Raw genomic sequence first — 13,636 nt, 5'->3', positions numbered from 1 at the left:
CAAACCCATGGACAGCCCATCACATGCAGTCAGCAAACTCCTCACTTTGCTTTTGCATTTTCTCTATAGAATCATCTGTCAGCTCTTGGTGAATGCTTCTGGGACTTCCTGTTGAGCCAGTGCTGCCCCATGCTAGCTACCCCATGCTAGCTGTCCCATTCTAGTTGCCAACTTTTAATTTTGTTTTCATGATCCTCAAGTAATCTAATTTAGGAAAAACTTTAAAACAAAATTTGGGAAGAAATATTTACAAGGTTTGAAAAGTACTTTGAAATTTTTCTGACTGGGAGCTCCTTCTGGTTATGATTGTCTACCTTTGACCAACACAGGCTCTTTTTAAAATATAAGCTGAATTTCGGTTTTTGTTTGGAGTTATTTTTTTAGTGGTTAGTAGCTGGGGAATGTAAAACTCATAACAAGCTAGCAAAATAGCTTACTTGGTTAGTGCACCTGCTTTACCACCTGTGCAACCCAGGTTTCAGCCTGGCCCTACTTCACTGGGGGAAAGCTCAATGCTATCCTCTTTCTCTCTGTGTATGCATGTCTCTTTCTCTTTCTCTCTGTTTCTTTCTAGGTAAAAATATATATATATATTCCTGAGAGGTAAAGTTCTGGAAAAGAAAGCAAGCAAGGAAGGAAAGAAGTATGAACTTAAATTATATTTAATGGTTTTTAATTACCCTAGTGAAAAGAATACAATTAAGAAAAGCTCAGAAATTTTAAGATCTATGTCTTTGAATGCTGACTTCTTTTGATCTCCCAATCTTATTTTGACTTCATCTTGATTACTTTCAGGCATCTAGAACTCAGCATGTTCAGAAGCAGATTCCTTACCTGCCTTCTCAGATCAACACCTGTCCTTGTCCTATTGATCTGACATACTTTCAACTTAAACTTTCCCAGTCTTTCTCCTGTGCCCCCACAGAGCAGGTCAACCATGATGTCCTAGTATTCCACTGACTGTCCCTCTCAAATGACTCCTGCCTCACCCTACACACCAGAATGCTACCTTCACATGAACTTTTGCATCTGCATCTTCTCCCAAAACCTACTAACATGTAGTTCCTCTGACCTGCAACTTGAGGTTCACAATCTGGCTTGCATCTTTCCCCATTCTTTCTCACCCGATGCTATCCCCATTCCTGCCAGCTTTCCCACACACAGTTCTTCCATATTTCGAGTAGGGTTTGAATAGGTCATTCATTCCTGCCTCTCTGCTGAGCAAGCATGCATTTGCCACTGGAGAACCTGGTAAAGATGCTGACTTCTTTGGAGGTGTTCCTTGACTTCATCCATGAAGTTGATATATCTTTACCACTGTTATTCATGTTTCTGTGGCATAGGATAATCATGTTTGATTGGCTTTCTCCCTCAAAGTGATGATCTTCTCATTATCAGCATAGACTCTATGTTAACCATATGTTTCTAGCAATTCGTCAAGCACCTGGTAATTAGTTGAATCTCAAATCTTTGTTGAATGAATTGAACTGAATTGAACTTATCCCCAAGGAAACAACAAAAACATGTTTCAGATAACTGGGACATTTATCCTCAAATATTGAAGACATTCAGTAGTGCATGACTTAAATACATATTAAATGGCCTTTCTTTGCCATTGAATAGATGCAGTATAAATCACTGGGTCTCTAAGTGTCTTCCTTTCTATTCACTTCCATGTGCATTATTAACCTCTTACCTTCCTTTTCTACACATGTAATTTTCTTCCACATATCTCATTTTCTTTTTAGTGTGTCCCCTTTATTACCAGTCTTCCTTGATTAATGGCATACTTTGTACTACCGCCACTCAGATGTTCAACCTCCGTCTTATAGTTTCTATCCCTCAAGCCAAGTGACAAAACATTGCATTTCTGATTCTTCTAAACATTGCTGATCAGAGAGCTCAGCTCTTCCAAGCAACAGGGTCCCATTAATCACAATGATTTCATCTGACAGTGGATTCTACCACTACCTATCAGTCCAGAAACCCTTGATTGACTGTTCTATGTTACCTATACAGAGGGCAGCTCACAGGCCCTCATAATCCCAGCCTGTCCACTGACGAGACAGCAGAAAGCCTAGGTGGGAGATGGAGCCTCAACCAATTCTCTGCCAGCCTAGCTATGCACAGAATCCCTGGGGCTAGTGGCCAGGTGAAAATCAGCACTTAAGACAGCTTCACATGGACAGTCTGACAGTATTACTTCCCACAGGTGAGACCAGGGAGAAAGCCACAAGAGAGTGTAAGCTAAGTTGATGGGAAATCATCCTATGAAATGGTATGCAACAAAAAAAATCATCATGTAGGATAGGGGTAGATAGCATGATGGCTATGCAAAGGGACTCTCATGCTTGAGGCTTCAAAATTACAGGTCTAGTCCTCCACACCACCATAAGCCAGAGCTGATCAGTGGTCTGGTAAAATAAATAAATATATATATATAATAAAAATCACCATGTAGTACAATGATAAAATTTGATAAATAAGGAAATTTAGAATTAGGATTCTCTTGAGGTAATAAGTACTGAGCATAAAAACCATTGTGAAAATTGCCTGGAGGATGGGAAACTGATTTATTAGCCTTATAAAATATTTACAGTGTGGTAAGTGTATGAGTAGAATTTACTTTCTTACTCTGCTCCTTCACACCCAAGTTTATTTTGTATCTTGATTTTCAGAACTATGACCCCAGGTATCATTCTTCTGTGGGAATCATTTTGTTACTCATTGACTTTCTTTAGACATCTAGAAGATTTGAACTGACAGCCTATTTTTAATGTCCTTTTATTTTTATAACAGAGCATTGGGAATCCCTTGAGGAAACATGATCTTTGCCTACATGAGAGTATCCATGAGAAGCCAGTTTTTGATACCCCTTTCTAGATAATTTTTTTAGAAGTTCAGGCTTAATCAAGTGGTTAATTCTGTGCGTAATCCCCTTTATTTGCTAGACTAATCTGTTAAAGCAAGACTGAATCCATAGTTGGTTGACCACTACTAAGAGCTGCCCCTTTTTAAATAGTTTTATTCACAGTACCTCAACATTTGAGTAGTATTGTGCTACTACTCAAGGGAGACAAGGTCATGCTAAATTAAGTCACAGCGATAGAATCAGAACTGCAGGGCATCTGGGTACCAGAGGAAGGAGAGCATCGTGCAAATGAGGATGGGGTGACAGAAAATGTGGTCCTGGTGAGCTATGGAGGAAGACCGGATAGTAGAAAGAAGAGCCTCATGCTGGTGATATTGGTAGGCAAGAGTTGGCCTTTCTTGAAGAAGGAATTCCTGTCTTCTTTTCTGCAGGAGGACTGCAGGGATGGGTACCCTGGTTGCAATAATATAGCCCTTGTCACGTAGGGGAAATATGATGCAAGTTCTCATTGTCCCAAATTGAAACATGGACACAATCATATTTTCAGAGGGTTGCAGCTGAGCCTCTGAATTGGAGACAGGAAGAAAGTTAGGAAGAAAGAAGAAAAGGAAAGAAGAAAGAAAGGAATGAAGGAAAAAAAGAAAGGAAAATAAATATATTTGGTTCATACTCATTCTACCACCCCACCCTGGCTTCACTTAAAAAAACCCAAACCCAGACTTGCTTTTTCTATGTATTAGTTTCTATATGTCAACACCAGTAGCTATATAAATGTAGATCAGAGATGATAGAAATACAAATCACATTTTTTAAAAAAATTATGTATAAAAAGGAAACACAAAAACCAAAGGATAAGAGGGTTACAGCTCCACACAATTCCCACCACCAGAACTCCATATCCCATCACCTCCCCTGATTGCTTTTCTATTCTATATCCCTCTGGGAGTATGGACCCAGGATCATTGTGGGGTGCAGAAAGTGGAAGGTCTGGCTTCTGTAATTGCTTCCCCACTGAATATGGGCATTGAAGGTCAATCCATACTCCCAGCCTGTCTCTCTCATTCCCTAGTGGGGCAGGGCTCTGGGAAAGGGGGCTCGAGGACACATTGTTGGGGTTATCTGCCCAAGGAAGTCCAGTTGGCATCATGGTAGCATCTGGAACCTGGTGGCTGAAAAAAGAGTTAAAATATAGAGCTAAACAAATTTTTGACTAATCATGAACCTAAAGGCTGGAATAGTTCAGATTAAGAGTTGGGGGGGGGGTCCTCCATTTTGTAGATAGTTATTAGGCCTATTTTAGTTATATTCCAAGGACCCATGACTATACTAGTTGTTGTTATTGTTGTTGTTGTTGTTGTTGTTTTAACTAACCTTATCAAAGTAAGGACTGCAAAAGCTGAATAAGGGCAAGAGACTGGCACACTTTAGTGATGACTCCTTAGTCACTATCAGGCCATCCCATCAGCTAGGGCCCTAGTCAGGGAGTCCTGGGATTCCCACACAGACATGATGGGTGTAGACCTCGAATAAATCCCTCTCTCCATTGTTACTGGTCGTCTCTATCAGGAACAACACAATATACCCCTTTGTGGGCCCCCATAGAACCTTGCCCTCAACATGGATGAACAATGGCAGAGAATGTTCCATCCTCTGAAGGGAAGCTGGACAACATACTCTGTGTTCCACCTGAGGAAGTTAGGTCCTGAAATTGGGGCAGCTTGTAACATTCCTACTCATGACCACAGAATGTGAGCTCAGATCTACAGGGATGCAGAGGTCACATAGGCTCCTAAACTGAATATGGGCCCTAGATCAGATCAAATTGATGGGGTTTACAGTTAACAATATGTATACACCTTTCCCATATTTGGAAGCTACTCTCTTCCCTGATCCAGCTTTCTGGTCCTTTATGTAGCCATGACATCATCTCCCCAGACAATAACTTGCATCCACCTGCATATCAGATGTCAGGCTCAGAAAAAAAAAAAAAATCACATGTTTAAACACAAACTAAAGGATGCTTGGAAACAGGTGCCCATGAACTTTCCCAGCCATATTTAAAATTTGGTAAACCTTAAGTTATGGAGACAGACTTGAAGGGAGACATCCCTCACCTTGCTAAAATGTAAGTACAAAAAGACACAAGTTGGATGGATATTGATGATGTTATTTCTACTGTGACATCATCCATAGACTCCTAGTGTCTTTGCTTTGCTTTCCTATAGTGATCACAACATAAATTACTTGTCTTGTTTGACTTCCTTGTTCACCAAAGTTGAGCAGATTGTGGCCGTTTTCAACGCTTCTACCAGACAAAAAGCTTGGGACCATTTCTCGAAAGCCCAGCGCAAGAACATAGACATTTGGCGAAAGCATTCTGAGGTTGGTGATTTTATTATTAATCTTTACCCATCATCACACAGCTGGATTGGCAGAGAGTGGTGTGGCTGCTGCCATTATGGTTTCTGTGAGAGTGGTCAGTCACCCTGCTGTGTCCTGTTTCTTTGTCAGTTCCAAAACCAGCTCACACTGATCCCTCCTCCAGGAAAGCAGCTGACTTAATGCTTAGCAGAAAGAGTGCTTCCTGCCACCCTGCAAAGGGAGAAAAGAATGCTCTCATCCATTCATAGCAAAAGCTCAAAAACAAACCATGACACTTAGCAGAACAATTTTGCAAAACAAAAATGTAACAAAAAAAAAATCAAAAGCTAGCTTTCAGTTCAACACAAAGGTGTTATTTTTTTAAATCTATTTTTAATTCAGTGTTCTGCATGATGATTAGGGTTTGTTCTTTGGGTTAGAAATGGCGAGTATGCCTTTCCATCCATGCCTTCTCATCAAAAGTTATGCCTTAGTCTCCTGTGCTAGCCATTAGCTCTATCACACTTCTCCTACAACCAATTCCCTAGAAGTGAATGTCCGGCTAGTTGGTGGGGTGCACCTTTCTGCATCAATGTTTGTGTAAAGTGTGAGTATCTACCCTGAGGAAAGAGTCAGAACTTGACCTTCCATGTCACCTCAGAGGACCAGAATGTGTCATTACTCATTGGTCATCCAGCTGTTATTTTTAACTCCACAGTGTAGTGTACGCTTTGAACCTGTAACTTAAAAGTAAGTATACTGTCTTTGTTTGCTTCTTTTCTTAATGGGTGAATGTCTTTCATCTGGATGCCTCTCCATCTTTAGCATGTTAACATTAAGTTCTCTAAATGCTATCCCCCTTTCAAAGCCCCAAACTTATAGAAGGTAAGGCTTATTTACTTCATGACTTTGGCTCACACTTGCAAAATAACTATTTCATGTAGAGTTTGAGGAACACAAAGCACAGATGATCAATCATTGGGGTAGCATTTTAAGTACCTATTAACGAAGGCTAAATTACAGTTGAATACCAATGGCACTAGAGGTAACATCCACATGAGTAGCAAATGAGTTCTTTATTATCACTGTTATTATGGTGAATCCTGAATGACTTCACAATAATAGGGCACTTAAAATGCTCGTGGAATTTATTGTTAAGAAGGGCATTTTTTTAGTTGGTTTCACATATGTCTCCATAGGTGGCTGGTAACTGAAGTTCTGTTCCTATATTCAGGATTATGAGTAAGAAGAAGGTGGAGTTTCTCTTTAACTTTCAGGGGCCAGAAAACAAAGGGTGTTCACCTGATGCTCTCTAATACTCTAATCCCAAACTCAATCAAGGTTGCTTCTATTATGATAAAATAACAAATTGAGGGTTATAAGAGCACAAATTGGGGCCCATAAACTGTAATCCAGATTTGGAAATGACCTATGAGTTGTTACATTTTTTCTCTTCACTTAAAAATCAAGCATGATTTTCTAGAAAGATGGGAAAGGCCAGTGGCATGGTGTAGAATAAGTCTGGACATCAAAATGCCTCACACACTTCCTGACAGGTCTAGCTCCTCCCCTGGCCCTGCTTTGCTTTTGTCTGGGAGGCAGAAGGGGATCAGATCTAAAAGGTGTTCCTTTCAGGCCTTCCTGCATCTCTCTCACTCCCAGCACCTCTGTAACTTTACATTGGGAAATAGAATTCTAAATTACCTTTGATTTTCTCTCCTACATGCCGCTTAATTGATTAAATACCAGTTGGTAATTTAACATTGTGGATGATTTCTCAGTTGCATACAAGCTTGATAATTGGCTTGATTTTTCCCCCTCATTCCCATGTACAGCATCTGTTAATTATCTGCAACACCTTTGCAGATTTATTAGAGTGTACTAGTGATTTACTGCTGAACCAGAGGCACCCTGTGGAAACACTCTCAGCTCCCCCCCTCATTTCTACCACACTTCCCCATAAGAGCAGTGACTATATGACAGTTTGTCATTAATTGGAAGGGCTAAACAACAGACCCTTTCAGCCTCATTTATTCTTTCCACCTGTTTTTTTTTTTTTCTTGGTTCAAGTGTTTTCAAGCCACCTCCTTGGTAATCCGGTTCCTAGTCTATAGTAGTAGATGCCCACAACCTTAAAACTTCCCCACTAATCATGTGTGACATCTACCTCCCAAGCCCAGGAGGTATGTTAGTTATGGTGACACTGGCACATCTGTACACCAGGTGGCATGGTCAAGTCATGAAACATTGCCTGTCATCCCACTGGCCTCTCAGAACTGACCTGTGATGGGAGTCTCTGTCCCAGCACCTGTCCTCTACCTCCCCCTCTTCCTGCCCTCCAGTGGAGGTTCCCTGACTCAAAGCTAACCATTTTAATACTGCTAGCAATGAATAATTTCCTTTCCATCATGAAACAGTTAAAATCTGTGAGCCAAGGAGAAAAGAGAATTGAGAAAGCTGCAACAGTGTAAAATCAGCACACACTAGTTTACTAGCCACTGCATCTACTCTGAGAATCCTGCCATTGATAGACTAAGTATCACACTTTAGTTTTATTGTTGCTCATAGGTTCAGATATCATGAAGTGAAGTTATTTTAACTACTTGACTTTTATTTAGAGATTTAAGCTTTAAAGAGGGTATGGATTCCATAGTCTCCTCTGTTTTCAGTTTTTTGAAAGACAGTACATGCATGAGAACAGATTGGGTAAAGAGTCATAAATATGTAACATTCAGCTTGATAAAAGCAATATAAAGTTTAAACATAATTACCATATTCTGATGTTTAGATGTACAGTAGTATTATTTTGTATTTCTTTCCTTTTTATGAGTTTTCACATGCACTCTTGCCTGCAAACACCCTTGAATTATTACTATTCCCCATCCCCCTTAGGCATGCCAAGACTTCATAATGTGGAAATCCACTGCAAGACAAATAGAGGAGACACTTCATAACCATGACTGGTGTTCCTGTGTGACACCATAAGCTACAACTCAGGTCCTCACATACAGGAAGTGTGAATTCTCCCAGCCCACTAGCCCTCATTTATGTGTAATTTAACATAATAAAAACTTAAAGAAATGAAACAGCTCTATAAGAGTCATTCCCCTAGTTAGTGGAAATAGTAAGTTATGGTTCTAAGATCTAAAAGTGAAACTAACCCAACACACCCATCCAAAAAGATCTGTGTACGCATATGTTCTTAGCAGCACAATTTGTAATAGCCAAAACCTGGAAGCAACCCACGTGTCCAACAACAGATGAGTGGCTGAGTAAGTTGCGGTATACATACACAATGGAATACTACTCAGCTGTAAAAAATGGTGACTTCACCGTTTTCAGCTGATCTTGGATGGACCTTGAAAAATTCATGTTAAGTGAAATAAGTCAGAAACAGAAGGATGAATATGGGATGATCTCACTCTCAGGCAGAAGTTGAAAAACAAGATCAGAAGAGCAAACACAAGTAGAACCTGAACTGGAATTGGTGTACTGCACCAAAGTAAAGGCTCTGGGGTGGGTGGGTGGGGGAGAATACAGGTCCAAAAAGCATGACAGAGGACCTAGTGGGGGTTGTATTGTTATGTGGAAAACTGAGAAATGTTATGCATGTACAAACTATTGTATTTACTGTTGAATGTAAAACATTAATTCCCCAATAAATAAATTAAAATAAACAAGGGAAACAAAAGGGAATCCATAAATAAATATTAAAAAAATAAAAGTGAAACAAAAAACAATACAATAGCAATTTCTCCTACAAAAAATGTGCAAACCCCAAGAGTTTTTCTTTTATCTCCCACTATCCTTTGAATTTTACTATTCAGATACCTAGATGATGTGTTTTCACATGGACACATACACTAAGACATGTTCTGTATGAAAAATAATGTTGGTAAACAGTAAACAACTAGCAAACCTAGCCTAGCCTGATACTAATATCTTCTTACATGCATTAACTCTTTTTATCCTCAAAACTATCACTACCACAGTATCTCAGTAGTAGACTGAAACTAAGAGAGATGATGAAATATTCCTGAAGTTACACAGTTGGTCAGTCCTGCAGGCCTTTTAGAAATGCCAGTATTCATGTTGCTGTCGACCAGTTGAGAGCCTACATGCCAATCATGCTAAGAGCCATTTCCATGTAAGCCTCACAGCATCCATGAGAGGTGGGCATTGTCATCCCCTTTTCTACAAAGGAGAAACTTGAGACTCAAGAGATTAAATAATCTTTGAAGAGCCCTTGACTTGTTATTAGCAAGCAAGGTTTTATCCCCAGGCTGACACCTACTCTGTCTCTGCACTCCCCCAACCCCCCACAGAGTCTCAGGAGTCTAGATCCCAGGTGGGCCAGCCTATGGGAGGAAAGAGCTTCTAGACATTCCCACATTAGCTGTAATATCCCAGAAGACCACTGGATAATGGTCTGTTGGTATGTGTCCCTGACTCAGACATCTGGGTCTCCTCTGCTTTCAGGAGCTCCGGAATGCTCAAAGTGAACAGCTGATGGGTATCCGCCGTGAAGAAGAAATGGAAATGTCGGATGACGAGAACTGTGACAGCCCAACTAAAAAGATGAGAGTCGATGAATCAGGTAATGCTGATGCCAGCCACAGACCCCTGAGGTAGCAGAAGGATTCTCCCAGTCTCAGTGAGGCATCTGTTCAGGGAAATGGCCACATAACTTACTTTTATTTGAGTTATGCTTAAACTTTCATCTTCAAGTGACTCTGCCTTTTATTAATAGGACTTTAAACTCCTTCTTAGGAACAAAGTGATTTAAACTGCTCCAGTTGCTTCTCCATATGTACATCTGGAGCTATTACATATATATATATTTTTTTCTCCAGGGATAGTGGTTGTTTCCATAAAAATCCTTTTCCATAGTATGGCAGCCACTGCTGATGCTAAACTATAACTAAAACTTGGTTTTAGTCATTTTACTTCTTATTGTGGGAATTGTTAAATTCCTAAAGGAGCTTTTGAGCCTCTTTGTCAAAATGCTAGTGGAAAAAAAGTAGTTTTCCAATAAACTTTAAATTCCCTTGCCCTATCAAGTAACCCCTATTTGGTGCCAAGAAATGGGCGTCACTTCTAGATATATGAATAAAGAGAGAAGCTCAGAGATAAACTTACTTGTTGGGTTCTGCCTACTCTGACATAATAATTTGAAACTCTTTACTCTGGTTATTTGCAAATCCTTTGTTACTGTAAAGGCAGGCAAGAGAAAAATATTCAGACATCAGAGACCCTGATGAATACTGCTTATCAGAGGGGAAGAGAATCCCAAGTGCCTGGGAAGAGTCACAGTTGCCACCATTTTCACAATAGAAAGAAATGACTAAGACCTGGCCAATCTCACAAATGCCAGTGGATAAAGCACAGCATGTCTCAGGCTTTTTACCAGAAAAACTGAGGTGACCAGGAGTAAAGGTGCTAATTTGTTAGTAGAAGCTAAAGATGCTAAAACATCCCACAGCATTCAGATCTTTATATTGCAGAGTGGTCAGGATGCTAGATTTCTCAGGGACTTTAGAAGAGAACACCAAAGGTGTGAATAATAATAGTAAAGGCCTGTACAGAAGTGGTAAACTTCCTTAGAGCAGTGCTGCTTAGTAAGTGGCATCCCCAGCCCAGCAACATCAGAGCCTCTTAAGAACTTACTATAAATGCTGGTTCTCGGGCCCCACCCTAGTGCAGACAAGACTGTATGAATTCTGGCAGCCTGTGATTTAAACCCTCCAGGGGGGTGCAGGAGCATACAGAAGTGTGAGATCCACTGCCCCTGAGAATTCTTTTTCATGCTCACACTCCATTCATTGTAGGCTTAGCACAAAATTAGGCCACTAGTTTGAAGCTATATATCCTTTCTTAGAAAAAAAGAAAATGAATCTGGCACCTGTGTGTTAAGGTATGCCCCTTATTACACTGGTACCAGATTCCTCAGAATCGTCCTTCTGTTGGGTTGGGGTTTTCTTGTGTGAGAAAATCATTTCCCTCCCAGTGTTTCCCACGTATCAGAAGAAAGACCTGGGTTTTACTGTGATGTTCTTAAATTTAATATAATATTCAGATAAAGCTATTTTTTGCAAAAAAGCAAAAAAAATTTACCACTTTAAAGATTCTAGATGAGGTGAATTTGCATACCACTTTTTAATTAATTTATTTATAAAATGGAAACACTGACAACACCATAGGATAAGACGGGTACAATTCCGACCACCTGAACTCCATATCCCATCACATCCCCTGATAGCTTTCCTATTCTTTAACCCTGTGGGAGTATGGACCCAGGGTCATTAATGGGGTGCAGAAGGTGGAAGATCTGGCTTCTGTAATTGCTTCTCCGCTGAACATGGGCATTGACAGATCTATCCATACTCCCAGCCTGTCTCTCTCTTTCCCTAGTGGGGCAGAGCTCTGGGGAAGTGGGGCTCCAGGACACATTGGTGGGGTTGTCTGTCCTGGGAAGTCTGGTTGGCATCATAGTAGTATCTGGAACCTGGCGGCTGAAAAAGAGTTAATGTATAAAGCCACACAAATTGTTAATTAATCACAAACCTAAAGGCTGGAATATTGCAGATGAAGATTTGGGGTCTCCATTTTGGAAATAGCTAGTAGGTCTATTTTAGGTATATACCAAAGGACCCATGACTTTATTAGTTTTTGCCTGAGCCTGACATCTGTTATGCAGGTGGACCCAGGTTATTGTCTGGGGAGATGATATCATGGCTGGACAAAGGACTAGAGGTAGGTGTAGAAAAGTACTGAGTCACTTCCAGTTTGAACCTGTGACTTCTTCTAGGGGAGACAAGCTTTCTTTCTTAAAAGCATTTCAGTCTCCCAAGTAAGAAATGTACATAATTTCATAGCTAGTTTGGACTGAGACCATAGTAACGAAGACTCAGAATAGGATGCTTACTAGGGAGACCGTACAGGCCAGGACAGTAACACAGATATGCCAAGAACCCCTTTCCCCTCTGGTGACCACAGAACTCTCTCTGGAGGATTGACAAGTCCTGCTTCCAGCTTGCACTGTCTTGATTTTTCTCCCCAGGCATCTGTTTAGGGCTTCAAAGTATAGAACATGAACTTACAGAAACATTCCCCAGGCCTGGTGCTCCCTTAGCACAACAAATAAACACAGCACAGGACTTCTGGAGTGGAGCTATGGCACCCTAGTAAGCAAGTTAGCTTCCCCCAGAAAACAAATATTACAACAAAGTTATTTTCATAAATTTCATCACTGTCTGAAAGTTGATGATTATGTGTGGACTGTGGGAGCAGGAGAGAACTGGCAGAGCAACTCAAATAGACATGCAGCACTGCATTACCCTTGGGAGTCACCATATTTGCCATCACTTCAAATCTATGTGGAAGATATAAAGGGCCAGCACAGAACCATGCAGGGATCAAGTGGCTTTTAAAAAGCAGCTCTGGACTGTTGTTTAGAGTAGTAAACACCATAAGCCACTAAGCAAAACCTAGGGAACTAATGCTGTACCCTTGTGGAATCTGGAAAGCTTATCAAACTCTTAAGGTGTCCCAAGTGCCATTGAGACCTTGGTGATCAGGATCAGGCTGCCCTGAAGACAAGAAAAATGACCTTGACATCACAGCAGAGTTCTCCCCTCTAGTCATGCTTACATGAAGATAGCCTGACAGCATGACCTCTCAGCTGCCCTTTGCGCAGGCCTCTGTGGCATATCTAGGTAATACATCACTCATCCTGGGCACAGAATTGCATCTGTCAATCACCTATGAGCAGGTCTCTCAAAACTCAGCCCTCTAATCACTGATAAAGAACTGTTGGGGGGTGGTGGTAGTGCAGTGGGTTAAGCGCACGTGGCACAAAGCGCAAGGACCAGTGTAAGAATCATGGTTCAAGCCCCCGGCTCCCCACCTGCAGGGGAGTCACTTCACAGGCAGTGAATCAGGTCTGCAGGTGTCTATCTTTCTCTCCCCTTTTCTGTCTTCCCTTCCTCTCTCCATTTCTCTCTGTCCTATCCAACAACAACGGTATCAATAACAATGATAATAATAACCACAACCATAGTAAAACAATCAGGGTAACAAAAGGGAAAAAGTGGCCTCCAGGAGCAGTGGATTCCTGGTGCAGGCACCCAGCCATGGCAATAACCATGGAGGCAAAACAAACAAACAAAAAACTCAAGCACTGAACCAGAAGTGAAATGTTCTATCGTTGGAAGAGTCCCTCATCTCATTTCTCTACTTCTGAGGTCTTGAGCTGTCCCTTTAGATTTGGGGTCCCTCCAGGACAGAGAGTCTACTTGGAAGTGCCTCCTGCAGCTAGTCCTGTGTGGGGAATGTGTGGAAACCACATCTTCCTGCTACAGCTCTGGTTCACCAGCTCTTAACCTCCCTCTAAGAACAGAAGCC

General features: G+C 41.0%; 1 protein-coding gene across 18 annotated transcripts in view; it reads left to right on the top strand.

The window, feature by feature from the left end:
• Positions 1 to 13,636, top strand: part of ENOX1 (ecto-NOX disulfide-thiol exchanger 1) — a 772,227-nt gene that overhangs the window by 592,580 nt on the left and 166,011 nt on the right. For 17 of the 18 annotated variants that reach the window (XM_060194781.1, XM_060194780.1, XM_060194779.1 and 14 more), the window contains 2 exons: positions 5,148 to 5,254; positions 9,713 to 9,830. The exons of the other annotated variant lie outside the window; for it this stretch is intronic. In XM_060194781.1, the coding sequence (XP_060050764.1) occupies positions 5,148 to 5,254; positions 9,713 to 9,830 (225 nt within the window). The remainder of the gene's footprint in view (positions 1 to 5,147; positions 5,255 to 9,712; positions 9,831 to 13,636) is intronic. 18 annotated transcript variants of the gene reach the window in all.

Source organism: Erinaceus europaeus, chromosome 7, assembly GCF_950295315.1.
Source record: "Erinaceus europaeus chromosome 7, mEriEur2.1, whole genome shotgun sequence".
Lineage (NCBI taxonomy): Eukaryota > Metazoa > Chordata > Mammalia > Eulipotyphla > Erinaceidae > Erinaceus > Erinaceus europaeus.
This window is presented reverse-complemented; position numbering and strand designations above follow the sequence as displayed.